Raw genomic sequence first — 21,606 nt, 5'->3', positions numbered from 1 at the left:
ATCAAAGGGACGTGTTTGAAGCACGTCAAATCACAAGCTTCAAGAGAGTTGTCGCCAACAACATCCAAAGGTGCGTCATCGAGCTTCAAGAAGGGGAGACAATGTGGTCGGAGTTTGAGAAAGCGATATTAGCGGAGTTCGCGACGGAAGATTTGTCGAGGATGACTCGACATGCCTTGATGAAGTGAATAGAAAAGAAGAATAAGAAGATGAGCGCTTCGAGGGTGTACGACGAATTCGACCAAATGTTTCGTCGTCTCCCCGCCACAGACCAAGTGCTACTTGAGGAGGACAAAACTTTGTACTTCCTAAAGGCTGTGGACATAAAGGATAGATGAGAACTGGGTACTCTCCTCGAAGATGATACCCAAGCGAACGAGCTTGTGGCGGACTGGGTCGCGGTGAAGCGAGCATGCAATAGGCTCGACAAGTGTTGTCAGTGGGTCGATGACATCGACTTAGCGGGATCGATTGTTGCGGAGAAAACTAGACAACCGAAAGTAGCTGAGCCGCCCAAACAAAGCAACCCGAAAGAAAAGAAGATTGATGATGACATCATCGAAGAGCTAGTGAAGAAGTTCGAGATGGTTACGCTAGCCAACATGAATCGTCGGGGGCCCAAAGGAAAAGAACCCTTTAGATGCGCGTGGTGCGATAGCATGGACCACATGAGAAGGGATTGCGCGAGCCTTCGAGAGGCGATCCGACAAAATATCGTATACATAGATGACAACATGATCTGCTCGACTGAAACTCGAAAACCCCTACGGGTGAATTTTGGAAGAGGGGGAATGAAGAAATCTATGGAAGATGTTGAGGTAACTCATGTGGATGCGATGCACTATGCTGCAACGGCCGGAATAAGAGTCGGGACAAAAATGAAGCTGCGAAAGTGGGAGCAAAGTTTTGGTCTTCCGTTCTTGAGTATGAGAAGATGGGGAAGGTCACATCGAACGAGGTAGAGCTTGCAGACCGAAGTGTGCAAAGCATAACCGGGTGGTCGGATCCGGTGGACGACAACACCATACTCGCGGAAGTGATGTGCGACAACCACGAGGTGTTCGTCGAAGAAAAGAGAAAAAGAATAGAAGAGCTTGCCCATCAAAAAGACATGAAACAAGGAACATGAAAAATAAAGAAGATGCAGAAACGAGTCGATCTTTACAAATGGAGGAAGGAGATGCTAGCCGAAAAGTGGAGTCGAGCAAACGAGTCGAAGAAACGGTTCGGCCCGTGAAGATTGGTGTCGAAGACCCCGCTCGAAAGACAAGGACTATGCCTACCTATAAGCTAAGGTCGGACATAGAGCAGACGACAGACCTAAAGAAGATTCTCGAGGAACGCGTTCTTGACAACCACATGACCTTGTCCTTGAGGGAACTACTCGGCATTACAAAGAAGGAGTTCCACGACACGATCGTGGACCTTGTAAAGCGAAAAAGGCAACAATCGGACGAAGAAGAAGAGAAGCCCCTAAAAGCGAAAGCAAATGCCATAACGATGGCAAGAGACGAAGTCGATGACGAAATGGTGGACAACCACTATACTCAACCTCATTGGGCACGAGCGACAACAGAGACGCCAATGAAGATCGGGGAGAAGAAAGAGATCGTGGTAGCCTTGATCGACCACGGCTCGGAGATCAACCGCATGGCAACCGACTTCTACAAAAAAGGAAGATGGCCAATCAATACAAATCACGGATGGAAGATTCGTGCGGCAATAAAGACTACAGAGGACTTGTACGTAGCTTGTCCCAATGTTAACGTCGCGATCGGGGATATGGAGATGGATCAACATGTCTTTGTGCAATAATCGGCATCGCATCCTATCATCCTAGGACAACCGTATATCACATAATCTCGGATGGAAACCAAAGTGTTCGACAATGGTGCGGCATTTGCTCGAATAAAGAGTCTTGACAACCAAAGATTTGTTCAATTCCTAATGGTGCGAGCTAATCATGAAAGGAATCGAGATAGTCTTGGAGGCGAATCCTCGGATTTTTAGAGTGGACTATGGAAGCATGGGGCACAAATAGTCCGAGTGATCAGAAGTTCCCACAAGAAAGAAGAGCGCGTGGATTGCGAGGAGAAGCAACATGTGTCACACCTAGTGGCACATGTAAACTAGTACTACCCGACAAGAAGGACAAGCGTCGGATACACGAATTCGAGAAGATGTTGAAAGAAGAAAACATAATAGAAGAAGAAGAGTTCGTGACTCATATTATGGAAGAAGCCTCATTTAACGATACCATCGGCGAAATTGAGGACGTCGTGGACTTGAGCTATCTTCACGACCAACGCGTGATTTCGGTTAACTCCGTCAACATGTACGCTATCATCGATGAATACTCTCGTGGCATCTTGATGGAGGAAGCTGAAGTCAACACAAAATATAAAATGGTGGATAAGAAGATCAAGCCAGTTGCGGTTTCGCTACTGGAAGATAGCTGGCAAAAGATGAAGGAAGTCACTAACGATCCAAGCTTAAGAGATTTGAAGACGATAGGTCATATCTTCACCGAAGAGACGAAGGGAAAGTTGCGAGTTGGAAGGGAGGATTTCCTCTCCCCTGAAGAAGAGCGAATGTTTCGTGACATGGGAAGGCTTTCGCATTTTTCCCACAAGAAATCGGATGTGCTGATCCAAGGACGATAGAGCCGATGGTGATCTTCATGGTGCCACACGTACCTTGGAATTTGAAACCGATACTAGTTCCAAGAGCGCACCTTCTGAAGCTAATCGAGCTCTTAAAGGAGAAAGTGAATATGGGTATTCTAGAACCGTCGAATGCTCCTTACTCTAATAGGTGGTTCACGGTGCCGAAGAAGAATGGATCATTGTGATTCATCCAAGATCTTCAACCCGTCAACAAGGTGACAATTCGAAATGCTGGAATCGGTCCGAGCGTGGACGAATTTGCCGAGGCGTTTGCGGGCCGGTCCATCTACTCCATTGGTGATCTCTACTTCGGATATGACCAATTCTAATTGGCGATCGACAGTTGTGACATTACAACCATGAGGACTCCAATCGGGCTCGTGCGGATGTGTACCTTACCTCAAGGTGCAATGAACTCGGTTGACCGAAATTGGTTGAAAAGCCGAAACGAGAGTCGGCTGGCCGAAATTGGTCGAAAAGCCGAAACAAGAGTCGGCTGCCCGAATTCGGTCTGTATGTGGGATAACTCACTAAGAGTAAAAACAACGAGAAAAGTGCGAAAGTGAACTTAAGTAAGTGAGCGCGTGAGGTGTAAGTGAACGTATTGCAAGAGTAGAGTGATACAGAGAACGATAGAGTGCTAACACAGTAGTGGTTGTGCGAGTGACATAGCTCAGAAGCAGAGCGTGAGAGGAAACAAAGGAACGAGAGTGAAATAGAGAAGAAAGAGAGATAGAACAGAGAAGCTTTGGAAGCTTCAAAAGTGACAGATACCTACGAGTTAGGGTTTGGTGCACTCGGCTAAAACTATGGTTTTAGATAACAACTTGAGAGTGCATCCATACCAAATCAGGTTCTATCATTCCATGTTTGTATTTCTTCTTGTCTCATAGTGGAAATTTCTGTTTGCTGTAGTTTTTCCCTGAAATCAGGTTTTTCCACGTAAATCGTGTGCTCCTTGTTTTTCGTTTTGTTTGTGTCTCAGTATATTATGGTTTACGTCTGAGTAAAATCTTTCAAACTGGTATAAGATCCTAGGTTCTAGATGGAAGGGAATGTGAGTAGCTTTCTAGGGATGATTGTCCTAAACTCACAAAACTACTCAGACTGGAAGATCAAAATGGAAGATCTTTTGATAGTCAAAGATCTGTATGAGCCTATAGAAAAGGAAGACATACCTAGAGGGGTAATAGAATCTGAATGGAAAACTCTACATAGAAAGGCAGTGGTAACTATAAGACAGTGTGTGGACATTAGCATCCTACAACATGTAGCAAGTGATACCAATGCCTCCGAGTTATGGCATAAACTCTCTGCACTTTATGAAAGGAAAAATACTCTAAATAAAACTTCCCTAATGAGGAAAATAGTGAGACTAAAAGTACGTAGATGGGGAGAGCATTGTAGAGCACATTAGTACGCTCATGGGACTGGTGAATCAGTTAGCATCAACGAAGTTCCCATTAGATGATGCTATGCAAGCCACACTACTACTATGTACTCTACCTGACAGTTGGGAAAACTTAATAGTGACACTCAATACCTCATGTAAAGAAGACAATCTATCTTTACAAGTAGTAAAGACAAGTATTTTAAATGAAGAGACAAGAAGAAAGGATAAAAGTGCCTTGTCTCAATTAGAAGCTAATGTGACCCAAGAGCTTAGTAGAGGAAGAAGCAAACACAGAAGTCTCGAAAATGGAGATAGGTTTTATGCAAGGTCGAAATCTAGAGGAAGACCTACATGCTTCTATTGTGGGAAGGTGACCACTTCCAAAAGAATGGTCGACACCTTAGAAAGGACAAAGGTATGACTGACAAGGTCAAACCTAGAAAAGTTTCCAATGATAAAAACACCTCAGCCATTGCAACTAGTTAGGAAGAGATGTTATTTATCTGTGAACAAGCTAGTATGAATCTTGCAAATGCTGAGTGCTCATGGGTAGTGGATTTCGGTGCATCATTCCACTTAACCCCTAAAAGAGAATGTTTCTCATCTTACATAGCTGGTGACTATGGCTACGTAAGGATGGGAAATGACGGTGAATGCAAGATTGTGGGCATAGGAAACGTGTGTTTGCTAACATCTACTGGCTGTAGGTTAATGTTGAGGGATGTTTACCATGTTCTGGATGTCAGATTGAATCTGATATTGGATGGACGGCTAGACGACGAAGGCTACAATGTGGTTTTCGTAATGGTACATGGAAGTTCTGTAAAGGGAGTTTGATTGTGGCTCGAGCTCAAAAACAGAACACACTGTGATGTGCCGAGATGAAGCAAATGTTGTGGGGGACTCAAATGGTGAGTTGTGGCATAAAAGGCTCGGGCACATGAGCGAAAGGGGAATGCATATCCTTGCTGAAAAGGATTTCCTACCAGAAGTGAAAGGGATACACCTTGAAAAGTGTGTGGACTGCTTGGCTGGAAAGCAGAATAGAACAATCTTTCACTCCAGGCCTCCGATGAGAAGAGAGCATGCCCTAGAACTGGTTCACACAGATGTGTGTTATGTGGATGCCCCATCACACCGTGGTGGATAATTCTTCGATGATTTGAGTAGAAATGTGTGGGCTTTTGTGTTGGTGTCTAAAGACCAAGTGTTGTCGGTCTTTAAAGAGTTTCATGCAAAGCCAACAAGAGAATCTGGACAAAAGTTCAATGCTATCTGGATAGATAATGGTGGTGAGTATAGAGGCCAATTTGAGATGTATTGCAAGTCTCAAGGCAACAAATTTGAGTATATGGTTATAAAGACACCTGAGCTCAATGGTTTGGGAGAGAATGAATAGGACCATAATGGAAAGGGTAAGACGCATGTTGGCACATACAAAATTGCCAAAGTCGTATTGGGCTGAGGCAATGTTGATGGCTGTCTACCTTATAAACAGGTCTCCCGTACCTTTGAAGGGGGTGTTGGGAATAAAGGGCCATCGTGCCTTGTTGAGATATAAGCTCAACATTGGCCGGATCGGCTGTGCAAGCCGAGAACCGGATCGGTTGGGACTGATCGGTTAGGTCGGACTGGTGTGAAAACTGGGTGCGTAAACCGATACGCAACGAGAAGCCGTAGCGTTGCGTAAACCGTGAGACCGTTGAGAAGATATTCCATGTAGGAATACATTTTGGGAGTTAGTGTAGAGCTCACTTATGAGCATTGAAGTACGTGTCAGTACTTTTGTCAGTCCGTATGGACTTGTATAAAAGTGCTCACTGAGCACATCCTATGTACAGATTTAACATTATTTTGAATTGAGTTTCTGTGTGTTCTATCTGTCTCTCCCACGTGCTGTGTATATTCAAGCTCTCCATTAAACCTGCGTATCTTTAGTGTTCGGTTTTCTATTGCTTCCGCACATATTCTTTACATGGTATCAGAGCGCGAGGGTTGAGAACCTCTGCATCCGACATAACTTGAAAAGAAAAACCAACCAAGAAGAATAGGTAAAACCGATGGATAGAGGCATGGCTGGCTCGCTTCCGACGGAGAAGCTTGACAGAAACAACTAAGCATCTTGGTCCTACAAGATGCACCAGTACCTGCTCGGGCACGGTTACTGGAGCTATGTCGACGAAGCAAATGACACAGCACCTGAATCGACACATAGAGATTTCCCGGTGTGGGAACAATCGGCGAGCAGAGTACTGTACGACTTCGTGTCTTGTGTGGGCGAAAAACTCCTAAGCTACATTCGGGATGCGAAAACGATGAAGGATGCTTGGGGAAATCTTAAGAAGATTTTCGCTGCAAGCACTACAGCCAGGAAGCTTCAACTCCGACAGGAGCTGAGCAACCTATGACAACGAGACTTGTCGGTGGCTGATTACACCTCAAAGATCAAAGATATATGTGACTCTTTAGCCTCCATCGATGTGAACATCGAGGAAGGCGAGATGGTGCAGATTTGTCTCGGGGGACTGGCGTTGAAGTTCGGAGCATTCCGAATTGCTGTGTGTACACGGGAGAATACGCCGTCGTTTTTCGACCTACAGTCAATGCTCCTTATAGAGGAGAACCACGCGGGTGCGTCGACGAGCGCGCATGACGACATCAAGATGCTGTACACGGAGGGAGATAGACCCCGTGGTCGTGGTGGACGAGGCGTGTCGGTGCGCAATGGAGGCGGCCAACGGGACCAAGGAAGAAGGCACCGAAGTGATGCTGACAACAACTCTAGACCCTCCGAAAACAGGGGGAGTCGAGGCGATGAGAACCGGCAAGGAAGATCCACCACGGAATGCTAGTACTATGGCAAGAAAGGCCACATGGAGAGTGAGTGCTGGAAAAAGCGCGCCGATTCGGAGAGAACCGGGTCTGAATCAGGTTCCGGACAGACCGACAAGGGTAATCGGCAACGATCGCACTACGCCGAAGGAGCCAAAAAAGGGTCAGTCTTCGTGACGAGACACAAAGCAAACTCGATGAAGAAGATCACCCCGAAGTCGGACGAGGTGTGGTACGTCGACTTTGGCGCGTCAAACCACATGACGTGCCACAAGGAGTGGTTCTCGTACCTGGAAAAACCGATGCAACCAGGAGTAGTCGCAACCAGAGACCACACCCCACATCCGATCGCGAAAGTCGGGTGAAGTTCCCCTGAGCCATGTCGGGTAGAAAGGGAAACTCATGAACGTGTTACACATCTCGACAATCACGAAGAACTTGGTGTCGGTCGGACAGATCGTCGACCAGGGGATGCAAGTCCGGTTCACGCATCTAGGGTGCTTCATTGAGGAAGAAGGCCGAGTTATTGCGCAAGGGTGCAGAGACGGGTGGATGTTTATCCTCGACTCTAGTGACGGTGGCATCGTAATGTTCATGAAAGGACAAAAAGTCGAGTCGGATATTGACTTATGGCACAAGTGGATAGGCCATGTCAACTATCAACGGCTTCAAGACCTGCAATCGAAACAGGTGGTGTTCGGATTGCCCAAATTTAGTGGCCGGAAGGCACAAATTTGTGAAGCCTGCCAGCTAGGGAAGCAACACCGACTTCCCTTCCCTAACAAGCGTAATCGGAGCCGGAACAAGCTCGACTTAATACATTCCGATGTATGGGGGCCGGCACAGAACGTTAGTCTTGGTGGGAGTCGATATTTTGTCTCCTTCATCGACGACTATACGCGACACACATGAATCTATCTCATCGAGAAGAAGAGTGAAGTTTTTGACTGTTTCCGGGACCTCAAAGGGTTCGTGGAAATGGAAACAGGACAAAAGATCAAGTGTCGGTGGTCGGATGGCGGAAAAGAATACTTTTCCGGTCAATTCAACGGCTATCTGCAACAGAAGGGAATTCGGTGTGAATTCAGTTGTAGATACACGCCGGAACAAAACGGCGTGGCCGAGAGGAAGAACCGGTTAATTGTAGAAGCGGCACGGGCAATGCTGGAGGAGAAGAGCTTGCCCAAGTTCTATTGGGCAAAGGCGGTATGAACCGCGGTGTACATTCAGAATCGGATGGGAGAAAAAGTGTTGGCGCATGAGCTATATTTCGGAAGGAAGCCGAATCTGCGACACTTGAGAGTTTTCGGTAGCATTGTGTATGTGCATGTGCCGAAGGAGAAACGGAGGAATCTAGACGCGAAAGCCGAGAAGTGTATCTTGGTCGGCTATTCGGACGAGCAGAAGGGTTATAAGTGTTATAACCCACACACCAAACAAGTGCGGGTGAGTCGTGACGTTGTGTTTGACGAGTCCACGTCCTGGTACTTGCCTCCAACTCCAGACCTCACCTCCAATCCGAGCTCTGACGATGAAGTCAGCGAGGCCGAGATGCCTCCGGATGAGCCTGAAATCAGGACCCGCGAAGAGAGTCCGTTTTCGTTTCGGTTAAGCGGACCGAATGGACGACTGAGTCGGTTCGACCAGGCCGATGAAGAGCCGACGAGTAGTGGAGACTCGACCGTGCATTCCCCGCGTAGGAAGCCGAGGAGACGGCTTACGCGAAAGGAAATAGGGAAGAAGAAGGTGTCGGATCATGGCATGGATAGGAACGAGTCGGATCGATGCGAGTCCGACTCCGAGGGAAGTGATGCCGGGTCTTCGGGAGCGAAGTCCGCGTCAGCCAAGAAAGCCTCGACATCGGCTAATGAGCAATTACGCCGATCTACCCGCCAGAAGAACCCTATTGTGCAGTTCGGTTACAACGAGTACATGGTGCATCACTATGCGTACATGACGCGTGTAGCGGAAGTGCGTGAGCCGTAGAGCTATGTAGAAGCGGCGAAAGACACGAACTGGCATGCCACAATGGAGGAAGAGATGCGCGCATTGGCAGAGAATGAAACCTGGGACTTGGTTGACGCACCAAAAGGTGTGAAGCCGATCGGATGTAGGTGGGTGTACAAGGTCAAGTACAACACTGACGGCTCGGCCAACTGATACAAGGCCCGGTAAGTAACGAAAGGCTACGCGCAGAAACACGACATCGACTACGATGAGACGTTTGTGCCGATCACGAAGATGACGACCGTCCATGTTTTGCTCGCGGTAGCTGTGGCAAAGGGGTGGCACTTACTTCAAATGGATGTGAGGAATGCGTTCCTGCAAGGTGATCTTGAGGAGCAGGTGTACATGGTACAACCCCCCGGATTTCACTCCGGAATGAACACTTCGGCGGTGTGCCGATTGAAGAAGTCCCTTTACGAACTAAAGCAAGCCCCACGTGCTTGGAACGCGAAGATCACGCAACAATTGCGTCAGTTGGGCTTTGCAATATCCAAATCAGACTCATTGTTCATTCGGAAATGTCGACTCGGGCCGGTCAACATTTTACTTTATGTTGATGACTTGGTCATCACCGGCACCGACCTAGGTGAGATTGACTGAGTAAAGCTCCAGCTTGCGGCATCATTCGACATAAAGGATCTGGGGGACCTTCATTACTTCCTCGGGATCGAAGTGATCCGCACCCCCGAGGGCATACTGATTAGCCAACGACATTACGTGCTGAGTATGCTCTTCAAATTCAGGATGGCAGACTGTAAGTCTGTCTCAACTCCTCTGGATAGAACCATCAAGCTTCTCCCCGACTTCGAAAAGGTATGCGACCCAACGAGGTTCTGATAGATCGTCGGAAGCCTTATATACTTGACCATCACTCGACCAGATCTCAGCTACCCGGTCGGGGTGATTAGTTAGTTCATGGCGCGACCGACCAAGGAGCACCTTCAGTGCGCACAACGAGTACTCCGATACGTCAGTGGCACTAAGGACTGGGGGCTACTATATCGGGCCGATACTGCCGCGCAGTTGGTCAGTTACATCGATGCTGATTGAGTCAGAAACGCCGACGATTGTCGATCCACGTCCGATTTCATGTTCTCTCTCGAGAGTGCCGCGATCGCGTGGAGTAGCAAGAAGCAACCGACAATTGCGCTGTCGAGCACCGAAACCGAGTATAGAGGAGCGGCTGTCGTGACCTGCGAAGCCATTTGGTTGAAGCGGCTACTTAAGGATCTGCAGGTGGAGGTATCTGATCCAACGACCATGTACTGCGACAACCTCAGCAGCATCCAGCTCGCAAAGAACCCCGTTTTCCACGCCCGGACTAAGCACATTGAGGTGCACTACCATTTCGTCCGTGAGCGTGTCCTCTCTGGTGAAGTTGAACTTTACTATGTTTCGAAGGATCGGCAGAACGCCGACATCTTCACCAGGCCTCTTGGTTTGGACAAGTTGCGGCAATTCTTGGGTGCACTTGGGTTGCGTCACCTCGACGTGTCGAACTTGAGGGGGGAGAGACGTCCTGAATGACCACGAAAGGGGGAGAGAAGTTTCGGAAGACCGCAACGCCGAGTCGGATGACGAATTTGATTTCGGATTGGCTGAAGAAGCCGAGGGCGGACCCGCGGAAGATTCCGAAAGTGGACATAAGGGGAGCAATCAAAAGAAAGAACCGAAGCCAACTAAGGACGAGAAGACTGAAGACGAGTTGGAGACAACCAACTCGGACGAGAGCGAAAACCGATCGGAGGAAGCCAAGTCGGTTCAGATGTTTGATTCGGATATGCTGAATCAACCAAGGGCCAAGCGGAAGAGAAGGCAGCAGAAGAGGCGCCAACACCGCAACAACAAGGAAGCTGAGAAGGGCCGTGTGAGCAGACAAGCCAACCGGAAGGGTCGAGGTGCGCGGAATCGAACAGGTTGAGGAGTGCGAGCGAGGCGTGAAGCCAAAAGGAACCGGAGCGCAAATCCGGAAGAGTAGATGGAACCTCAAGTTGAGCTTGAGGGGGAGTGTTGAGATACAAGCTCAGCATTGGCCGGATCGATTGTGCAAGCCGAGAACCGGATCGGTTGGGACCGATTGGTTAGGCCGGACCGGTGCGAAAACTGGGTGCGTAAACCGGTGCGCAGACCGGTACGCAACGAGAAGCCGTAGCGGTGCGTAAACCGCAAGGCCATTGGGAAGATATTCCGCGTAGGAATACATTTTGAGAGTTAGTGTAGAGCTCACTTATGAGCATTGAAGTACGTGTTAGTACTTCTGTCAGTCCGTATGTACTTGTATAAAAGTGCTCACTAAGCACATCCTATGTACAAATTTAGCATTATTTTGAATTGAGTTTCTGTGTGTTCTATCTGTCTCTCCCGCATACTGTGTATATTCAAGCTCTCCATTAAACATGCGTATCTTTAGTGTTCGGTTTTCTATTGCTTCCGCACATATTCTTTACATGCCTTTTATTAGTGCACGAGTGTGAACGCACTCTTAGCACACTTTTGACTTGTATATACATAATATCTAAAAACCAAAAAAGAGGTACACTCTTTGTACCCAAGACAAAGTGCATCTCTCTCTCTCTCTTTGTCTCTCACTCAGACTCTCTCCCTCTCTGTTTTTGACCTAAACCCTAATCCTCGTGCTGCCTTCAAACTGGTATCAGAGCAGGGTTTAGGGTTTTATGCAGAGAAAAGTTTAGGGTTTTCTACAGAGCAGAGTTTAGAGTTTTCTACAGAGCAGAGTTTTAAGGTTTTTTGCAGAGCAGAGATTAGGGTTTTTTGCAGAGCAGAGTTTAGGGTTTCTACAGAGCAGATCACGTTTTCTACAGAGCAGGTTTGGTCCTCCGTTTGGGCTAAGAAACCATGACTAGCAGTAGTGATAGTAGCCACCTTATCCACATCAAGAAGCTTGAGGGTGCACATAACTTCGCGGTTTGGAAAAAGCAGTGCTACAACATCTTGCTACAGAAGAAGCATGCAAAGCCTATTAAAGTCAAAGGGGTAAAGCCTACAGATATGGACGAAGATGATTGGCAAGAGTTCAACGAGCTTGCATGCTCGACTATTGAGTTGTTAATCTCCGATGCCTTGCTTTTTAATATCGAAGGTTTGGACTCCGCCTATTCTATATGGACTAGACTAGAGGAACTGTATGCCCAAAAGACGGCAACTAGCAAAGTTTATTGGCTTAAGAAACTTATGGATTTGCGTATGACAGAGGGCACACCCATGTCAACTCACCTGAGTGAGTTCAATTACATTTTCAGCCAGTTGGTTGCCTTGAAATTCATCATTGATGATGAGTTTAAGGCCACGGTTTTACTTTGCACCTTGCCAGAAAGTTGGGATACTTTCAGGACTGCTATGAGCAATTCAAATGCGATGCTTCTTTATGCCGATGTAGAGAGTTCACTACTCATGGAAGAGATGAGTCAGCAAAATAATGCATCCAATAAGTCCTCTATTGCGTTTCTTATGAGGGGTAGGTTACAACAAAGAGGCAAATTGGATAGTTATGGCCGTAGTACATCACGTGGTAAAGATGTAGAATGCCATCACTGTGGCGAAAAGGTCACTTTAAACGTGATTGTTTGAAATGGAAGAAAGAGAAAGGAAAGGGCAAGAAGATAGATGATTTCATAGAAGAAAAGAGAGACATTCAACTGAGGAAAGGAAATACTAAAATTGAAGAGGTGAATGTAGTCACTCATGATAGTGATAGTGGAAATGATGTACTCGTTGTTTCATCATGCCATAGAGAACATGCCTTACTTGCAGATACGGATGGTGACATGCACACTTGGATACTCGATTCCGGTGCTTCTTTTCACGTCACTCCTCATCGTGAGTGGTTTTCAGATTACACAGGGGGTCGACATGGTGTTGTCCATCTTGGGGACAACTATGCATGTGAAATTGCAGGTATTGGCACTGTGCAATTACAGTTTCAGCATGGTTCTGCTTTCACACTTCAGCATGTATGGCATGTACCTCAGCTCAAGAGGAGCTTGATTAGCACAAGACAACTAGATGATGATGGATTTCACACAACCTTTGGTGATGGGAAATGGAAGATTTGTAAGGGATCTAGAGTTATTGAAAAGGGTAGTAAAAGTGATACTTTGTATCCTCTCCATGTATTTAGTGTGAGTGACCATGTTGTTGCCATAACCGAGTAGCCTAGTGTTTCTTTGTGGCATGGCTGGTTGGGACACATGAGTGAAATTGGTATGAAAGTACTTTCTCGTTTGGGTTACTTGCCATGCCTTCGTTATGCAGATTTTGAACATTGTGATCATTGCATTTATGGTAAACATGTACAAACATCTCATAAAAAGTCTCTTTCGCTGAAGTCGTCCCCGATTGAGTTAGTACATTCAGATGTATGTCAAATGCCAGGGCTATCATTAGGGGGAAAGAAATACTTAGTCACTTTTGTCGATGATGCTACACGAAAGGTATGGGTTTACCCTATTTGTAGCAAGGATGAAGTGCTCGACAAGTTTTGAACATTTTTGGCATTAGTTGAGAATCAAATTGATAAGAAACTTAAGTGTCTTCGCTCTGACAATGATGGGGAATATGTGTCCAAGGCTTTTCAAGCATTTTGTGACAGCAAAGGGATAAAGAGGGAACTCACTGCCCCTTATAATCCACCCCAAAATGGAGTTCGGACTATTCAAGATAAGGTCCGTACTATTCTGTCTCATGCTGCGTTACCCCATGGTTTTTGGGTAGAGGTTGTTATGATAGCTATTCACTTGATTAATCGGTCACCTCATAGGTCTTTGGGAGGGGGAATACCCCAAGAAGCGTGGTCGGGCAAGCCACCTTCATATGCTCACTTGAGAGTGTTTGGCTGTGAGGCTTTTGTGCACATTCGTAAAGAAGAACGCAACAAACTTGAGCCAAAGTCCTACAAATGTATTTTCCTAGGATACGGTGATGAGGGTGAAATGGGGTATAAATTGTGGGATCCCGAGAAAAGAAAAATAGTACGCAGCAATGATGTTATCTTCCGGGAAAATCGCATGCATAAACAACCCGAAAAGACTGAGGAAGTACGTAGGGTTGTATTCCAAGAAGAAATACCTTTTAGACAGGAAAATGTGCCCGTTGTACAACAACAAACACCTATTGTAAAATTACCTGCAAATGCAAAAAATGAGGTTGGAAATGATCAGCCAGCCTTTGCCAATAATGATGAGCCACCAAATGTGCAGGAAGAGCTACAACAATAAGTTGTGAATGTTGATTTGCAAGCTGAAATGCCTGGACTGCAAATTGAAAATGATGATTTGCAAGCTCAACAACTACCAAACAATGAGCATTGGGTTAGGAGATCGTCTAGAGTTACTAGATAGCCTGACAGATTTGTTCCTGATGAAAACAGTGTGGCTAATTATGTCATGGTAACTAATTGTGGCGAACCGACTTGCTTCAAGGAAGCAATGGACAGACATGACAATAAGAAATGGTATAAAGCCATGTTATCAGAGATGGAGTCTCTTGAGAAAAATGACACTTGGGATTTGGTGCAATTGCCTAAAGGGCAAAAAACACTTCCATGCAAATGGGTTTATAAAATGAAGGTCATTTCTGATTCCTCGCCAAAGTACAAAGGAAGATTGGTTGCAAAAGGATACAAGCAAGAATATGGAGTTGATTTTGATGAGATCTTCTCGCCTGTAGTCAAGATGACTACATTACGAATCATTTTGGGCTTAGTTGTAGCTGAAGATATGGAGCTCATACAGATGGATGTGAAGACCGCCTTTTTACATGGCAATCTGCATGAAGACATATATATGCAACAACATGAAGGTTTTGTGGCTAAAGGCAAAGAGAAGATGGTTTGTAAGCTCAAAAAGAGTTTGTATGGGTTGAAACAAGCTCCAAGAGAATGGTATCATAAATTTGATGCATTTATGCGGTCTCAAGGTTTTCGTAGAAGTCAAGTAGACCACTACTTGTACATCAAGAAGGTAGGAGATGGCAGCTTGATTATCTTGGTTTTGTATGTTGATGATATGTTGATTGCTGGCAAGGATATTCATGCCTTGGATTCATTGAAGCAAAGCCTTCATGACAGCTTTGATATGAAGGATCTTGGTGATGCAAATCACATCCTTGGTATGCGAATACTCCGAAACCGATCGAAAGGGGTACTCTTTCTATCTCAGCAGGAGTATATCTCTAAGGTTTTGCAGTGTTTCAATATGGAGGGGGGTTTAGGGTTTAGGGTTTAAAAGACCAGAGTCGTCTTCCCAATCGACTACTGTTTTGGAGTCAACACTAGTCAATCACTCCCACACAACCAGTCGGCAGACAACAACTGGCCGATGAAGCCTAATCTGACTCGGCTGACACTCAACAGCAAACAGATGCACACGAATCAGAGTCGGATGATGAGCTGGTAGAAGAAACCGAACTTGTGTCAGTTGTTGAAGGAAGAAGATATCCACGAAGACAAATGAAGACCTCCTCTCGGTATCCAGCCAGTCAATATATTCTTGACTGATGAAGGGGAACCAGAATGCTATGAAGAGGTCATGACTGATGTACATAAGGAGTGTTGAGATATCAAGCTCAACTAGTTTAATCTAGTTAGTCAACACATGTAACTTAGTAGTTACCTAGATCGAATCTAGTTAATGTGTTGACCTTAAGCCTTTAAATAGGACCTTGTACTTAAGTGGGATATTCTAGATCCTCCACTCCTTAGTACATTTAATGTAGGACTTACACATAAGTACCTATGTTCTACCCACACATGTGCACCTTTGCACATGGGTTGTGTATATACCTCATTGTGGGTATTTTTGTATGTTGATGACACTTTTCAATATAGTCAATCATCCCCCATTTATCTTCGTGTTCATAAGTGTAACTTCCTCTCTCTCTCTCTCTTCCTCTCACACACTCTCATGTGCATATCATACTAATCTTCCACTGCTTAACATAACCATATAATTAGTCTCTAATTAACCCTAGTTAATTACCTAATTACTTAACAAGGAGAAATGGTGTAATGCCATGCAAGAGGAAATGGATTCCTTGCATAAGAACCACTCCTATGAGCTGATGGAGCTTGCTTGATGGAAAGAAGGCACTTAGAAACAAATGGGTCTACAAACTAAAAACTAGAGAAGACGGAAGTACACCTAGGTATAAGGCCCGTATTGTAGTGAAAGGTTTCCAACAGAAAAAGGGTGTTGATTTTGATGAAATTTTTGCTCCAGTAATGAAGATGACCTCCATCCGGACTGTTTTGAGTATGGCTGCGAATATGAATCTGGAAATTGAACAGTTGGATGTTAAAACAACATGCTTGCATGGTGAGTTGGAAGAGGAAATCTATATGCAGCAGCCGGAGGGCTTTGAGGTGAAAGGAAAAGAAAATCTTGTATGTAGGTTGAGGAATAGCTTGTATGGACTGGAACAAGCTCCTCGACAATGGTATAAGAAGTTTGCGTCCTTGATGTTGGAATATGGATTCCACAAAACACAAGCCAATCATTGTGTATTTGTGAAGAGGTATGATGAAGGTGATTTTATGATTCTTTTGTTGTATGTGGATGATATGTTGGTTGTTGGATAGAATGCTAAAAAGATTGCAAGCTTGAAGAAAGCCTTGAGCAAATCTTTTGCCATGAAAGACTTAGGATTGGCAAAACAAAATTTGGGAATGCATATAGTCCAGGACAAGACTAAAAACATGCTATGGCTGTTAGAAATATGTGGCGAAAGTTTTGCAAAGGTTTAACATGCACAATGCGAAATGTGTTGGATCTCCGTTGCCGGTGAATTGTAAGTTAAATTCAGGACAATGTTTGAAAACTTAGAAAGATAAGGCAAAGGTGCCGTATGCCTCTGTTGTGGGGAGCCTAATGTATGCTATAGTCTGCATGAGGCCGGACATTGCATTTGCTGTTGGGACAATTAGTCACTACATGAGTAATCCTGGAAAGGAACATTGGGCAACCGTAAAATGGATACTCAGATACCTCAAAGGTACTTCGAGTGTATGCATTAGATATAGCTCTGGGAAACCTATGCTCGAACATTTCACAGATTCTGATATGTCGGGTGATGTAGATTCTGGTTGATCCACATCACGGTAGGTGATAACTTATTCAGGGTGAGCTGTGTCATGGCAATTAAGATTGCAAAAGGCTGTGGCTTTGTCAACCACAGATGCTGAATATATGGCTGCACTAGAAGCTGGAAAATAATTAATTTGGATGAGAGATTTTTTTAATGAATTAGGAATGAAACAAGAAACATTCGTACGTCATTGTGATAATTAGAGTGCTATTCATCTCACTACGAATGCTGCCTATCACTCTCGTATAAAACACATTCAAAGATTGTATCATTGGTTGCGAGAGAGAGAGTAGAAGAATATGAGTTTGTCTTAGCGAAGATTCATACCGACGAAAATGGATCAGACATGCTTACTAAAATCTTGCCTATGGAAAAACTTGTTGTGTGCCGGCAAAAGGTTGGTTTGGTTGGCTCTCCCCCTACATGAGTGAAGGGGGAGTTTGTTATGTAAGATTGTCCCTCCTTGTGGGGGAGTCGGCTGGCCGAAATTGGTCGAAAAGCCAAAACAAGAGTCGGCTGGCCGAATTCGGTTAGAAAACCGAAATGGGATTTGGTCGAATGGGAGTCGGCCGAATAGAAGTTCGAACGAACATATACATTATATATATATACATATAAATAAATAAATAAATATGTGTGTGTGTGTGTGTGTGTGTGTGTGTGTGTGTGTAGGTAATCATATATATGTATATGAGATGAGTTAGTATATATAGTGAGAGTCGAACTAGCTGCGTTTGTATGTGGGATAACTTACTAAGAGTAAAAACAATGAGAGAAGCGCGAATGTGAACTTTAGTAAGTGAGCGCGTTGTCGCGTTGCTACGCGCGTGCGTGGAGAAGGGTGGGACCACGGGGGTCTTGGACTAAGGAGTAGAGGAGAAGGAATCGGACAGGGAATGGAAGCTTTGCTCAAGAAGAAGAAGAATGAACACGAGATTAGATCGAACAAGAGGAAGATGGAGACAAGATGATCAACAAGATGTATTAAAACGAAATGAACGATTACAAAATGGTGGCCGCATAGGCCGCACCAAACGACTACTCGAAACCCTAACCCTAACCCTAACGCTCGACCTATGTGGTATACCCCACACACTCAAAATAGGCAACCCTCACAATGGTGCCTTCCCTCTCCTTTTATAGCACAAGGAGGGAAGACCGTTTACAAAAACGAGACTAAAATATCCCCTTTCATTCAAAGGGGATATTTGCCTTGATTTGGGGAGGGTGAGATTGATGGCCCCTTAACTCCCACCTCCTCACAAACAACTAGGTACCTATGTACCGCATAGTACCTCTCTCTCTCTCTCTCTCTTGCGTGGATGTGCGCACAAGACCACATCGCCTTTATACCTTAGGGATCTTATGGGGCATTTCTAGCACCATACCCTTTTCCCCTATTATTATTACAAATACATTATGTACGTGTGCAACGTTGCACATCGCTCTTTGGCTCTCGTTGCTCGGGTTTTCGCTCGTGGACGAAAATCTTCACGACAGCGTGAGGTGTAAGTGAATGTGTTGCAAGAGTAGAGTGATATAGAGAACGATAGAGTGCTAACACAGTAGTGGTTGTGTGAGTGACATAGCGCAAAAGCTGAGCGTGAGAGGAAACAAAGAAATGAAAGTGAATTAGAGAAGAAAGAGAGACAGAACAGAGAAGCTTTGGAAGCTTCAAAAGTGACAGATACCTACAAGTTAGGGTTTGATGCACTCAGCTGAATTTGTGGTTTCAGATAACAACCTGACAGTACATCCATACCAAATCAAGTTCTATCATTCCATGTTTGTATTTCTTCTTGTCTTATAGTGGAAATTTCTGTTTACCATGGTTTTTCCCTGAAATCAGGGTTTTCCACGTAAATCGTGTGCTCCTTGTTTTTCGTTTTGTTTGTGTCTCAGTATATTAGTGGTTTACGTCTGAGTAAAATCTTTCAATAGGGTCATTGAAAACTTTGGGGTATTTTGGTAAATATTCAAACGTCAGGGGTATTTCTATTAAGATATTATTTTAAAACAAGTTGAAAACTCCGTCATAAAATTGTGATAATTTGTTCTCCTTATTGGTAGAACAAGTACTTTGAGGCATCGTGCAGTAGACTTGAACCTGAAAATCTGTGCCAATGGCTATATTGCAGTTGTAGACTTGCTAAAACTTGAAGTCAAAACAATGGCCGGGATACTGTTGAGTGTCTACACTGTGGAAGATGTAATGAAGGTGCCACCTTGAACTGCACTAGAATAAGTTCCATAGTTTTAGCAATGGCATATAAATCTTGCAAACAACTTTGATTGAGTCTTTGTGGCCTATGTTTCTCTATTGTTTGATAGTTTTTTATGCACACCTTTCTAGTTGTTTTATAGTTGGTTTTGACCATCACATCACAAATGTGGTAGTGACATAATTCATTGGTTTTTCTATCAACATGCAATATCTTTAATGATGGTTTATTTGTTTCACAGATTGGATTTTGACTCGAGAGATTAAAGATTACAAGAATATACAACGTTTTCATTCTGTCTACGTCTGTTTTGTTGGAGACTCTGGATTGTTTTCATGTTCTTATGTTCAAATGCTTGGCAAAGGCATATTTGTACATTGTAATTTGTAAGTGTTTTTTATGTGGAATTATTTGTGTAGGCTGTAGAATAAGACAATAAGCAACGTTTTGGATTATTGGAGGAAGATGGCGTCCTCTTGATAAGGGATAATCAAGGACATAGTCTAAAAGTAAGTGGAAAACTATTTAAATCTAGTTTTGGAAGAGTTTCTCCAATTGGGAGATTTTTGCTTTTCTTGAGTGATTGGCTCTTTGTTTTAGGCCGTGGAAACAGAGAAGTTGTTGAAACCAATCTTGTCAGCTGATGAAATTCCTGGTAAATTTTGGGAATTAAATCTACCATGTGTTTATTCTATGAAATTTTATAAGAATGCCATTTGTGAATCATCATATCCCTTTATGGGAGCTTTCGATAGGCATGTGTAAATTGGTTCTCACTTTATATTATTTGACAGTTTGTATACATGGTACTTCAATGAACAATCTCGATTTAATACTGCGTTCTGGATTAAAAAGGATGGGGAGAAATCATGTACATTTTGCAACCGGTTTACCGACGGAGGATGGAGTAATAAGTGGTATGCCAATTATAATCAAGTTAAATCTGAAGTACATATTGAGATCAAACTTAATTAAGCCATGACTCTCTAAACTTTCCATTGGATTGCAGGAATGAGATCTTCCAGTGATGTTATAATATACTTAGATTCTAAGAAACCCCTTGAAGGTCTGAGTTTTCATATGCTTTGTTCTGTATATGAATTTGTTCTATCTACATCTACATAGACATGCCATATTGTGTCTGAGTTTTCATATGTTTCATTCTATATATGAATTTGTTCTATCTACATAAATATTCATGTGCCATATTGTCTCCAGATGGCATGAAACTATATATGTCTGATAATGGAGTAGTTTTGACGGAGGGATTTGATGGAGTCGTATTACCCAAGTACTTTGCACAAGTTGCGAAGTGGAGAAAATGGAAAGTTGTTCCTTTGAATTTGATGGTTAAGAAAGATTTGGAATAACACATGATCCTATTGCCTTTCTCATGACCCTAAAAAGCTATAAGGATCAAAGTGGGATCAAGGAAGGATGATCAATCAAGGATTGTGGCGATGATTGAGAAGATGGTACAGTCAGCAGACACTAACAAAAGGTACGTGCGAAGGGGGTGGGGGATATCTAAAAATCCAAAAGCAATACATTTAGTACCAATTCCACTCCTCACATTTCTTATTGAGATTCATCTAAAAAAGGTATTTATGATCATTTTTAATGGAATTCATAGCAAAAGGTATTATGTTCACTGTTTTCCAACAGGTTACTATGTAAAGTAGCCCATAGATGGACATTTATCTATCTGTAAAGATATGCACACCAGTGAAATGTGGTTGATAAGAGTTCATTTAGCTCCTTTGTTTGGCATGCGTACATGCAAGGACTTTGAATGTTTAGGTGTGTTGTGATCAGTGTCATACTCTATCTTATTCTTCTCAACATCTTTCTCGAAGCTTTTAAGTAAATGAGTTTGCCACGCAAGACCTTGAAAATCACTAAATTTCTTGATCTAGGAATTTGGATGGCTTTTTCGCATTGATTAGGAGTTCTTAGAAAGCTCTAGAAATAATTTTTGAGCAACAAAAGGTTCTAATCTTCTTAGACTTATGCAGGAATATTCAATGATCTCATTATATAACCCACCCATGGCTCAGGTCTATAGCTCAAAAGTTTTGGGTTTTTACCAATTTTATGGTGCAAGTCTTGTATGAAGTAATGCACAAGTCTTGTATCGAGTAATACTGTTTTGTGAAATCTAAACCCTAAACCTTTTATCATTTTGTATTTCATCCTTGTATATGCGACAATGTGAATCAGATACATCATGATATAGCCATTTGAACCATAATAACATATATAGTTTTTACCTTTACAATGCACATCGTTGGATCTTGTCCTTTTCATACCTTAATGAATAACACTATCTCATATCATTGAATCTAATTCATTGAATACTAGAATTTAATGCTCGTCTTCATCAAGA

The 21,606-nt window shown here is 43.8% G+C and overlaps 1 protein-coding gene across 1 annotated transcript; it reads left to right on the top strand.

Moving 5' to 3' along the window:
* Positions 1-19,065: 19,065 nt before the first annotated feature.
* On the top strand, positions 19,066-21,034 carry LOC147860593 (putative tRNA 2'-phosphotransferase). Its single transcript, XM_087324148.1, has 6 exons — positions 19,066-19,216; positions 19,640-19,729; positions 19,821-19,875; positions 20,015-20,137; positions 20,230-20,286; positions 20,439-21,034. The coding sequence occupies exons 4-6, from the start codon at positions 20,035-20,037 to the stop codon at positions 20,588-20,590; spliced, it is 312 nt and encodes a 103-aa protein (XP_087180274.1). The 5' UTR covers positions 19,066-19,216; positions 19,640-19,729; positions 19,821-19,875; positions 20,015-20,034; the 3' UTR covers positions 20,591-21,034.
* The last annotated feature ends 572 nt before the right edge of the window (positions 21,035-21,606 follow it).

Source organism: Azolla caroliniana, unplaced genomic scaffold (assembly GCF_043228905.1).
Source record: "Azolla caroliniana isolate FFs.n. ecotype wild unplaced genomic scaffold, voAzoCaro1.0.p SCAF_9, whole genome shotgun sequence".
Lineage (NCBI taxonomy): Eukaryota > Viridiplantae > Streptophyta > Polypodiopsida > Salviniales > Salviniaceae > Azolla > Azolla caroliniana.
The sequence above is the reverse complement of the archived record's forward strand: the minus strand, read 5'-3'. Positions and strand labels throughout refer to the sequence as shown.

What these genes read in the sequence shown, in the direction of transcription:
- LOC147860593 (XM_087324148.1), top strand. Translation starts at nt 20,035, where the DNA reads ATGAACAATCTCGATTTAATACTGCGTTCTGGATTAAAAAGGATGGGG. An exon ending in GGAGGATGGAGTAATAAGTG is followed by an intron (nt 20,138 to 20,229) that starts GTATGCCAATTA and finishes ATTGGATTGCAG; the next exon opens with GAATGAGATCTTCCAGTGAT. An exon ending in TTCTAAGAAACCCCTTGAAG is followed by an intron (nt 20,287 to 20,438) that starts GTCTGAGTTTTC and finishes TATTGTCTCCAG; the next exon opens with ATGGCATGAAACTATATATG.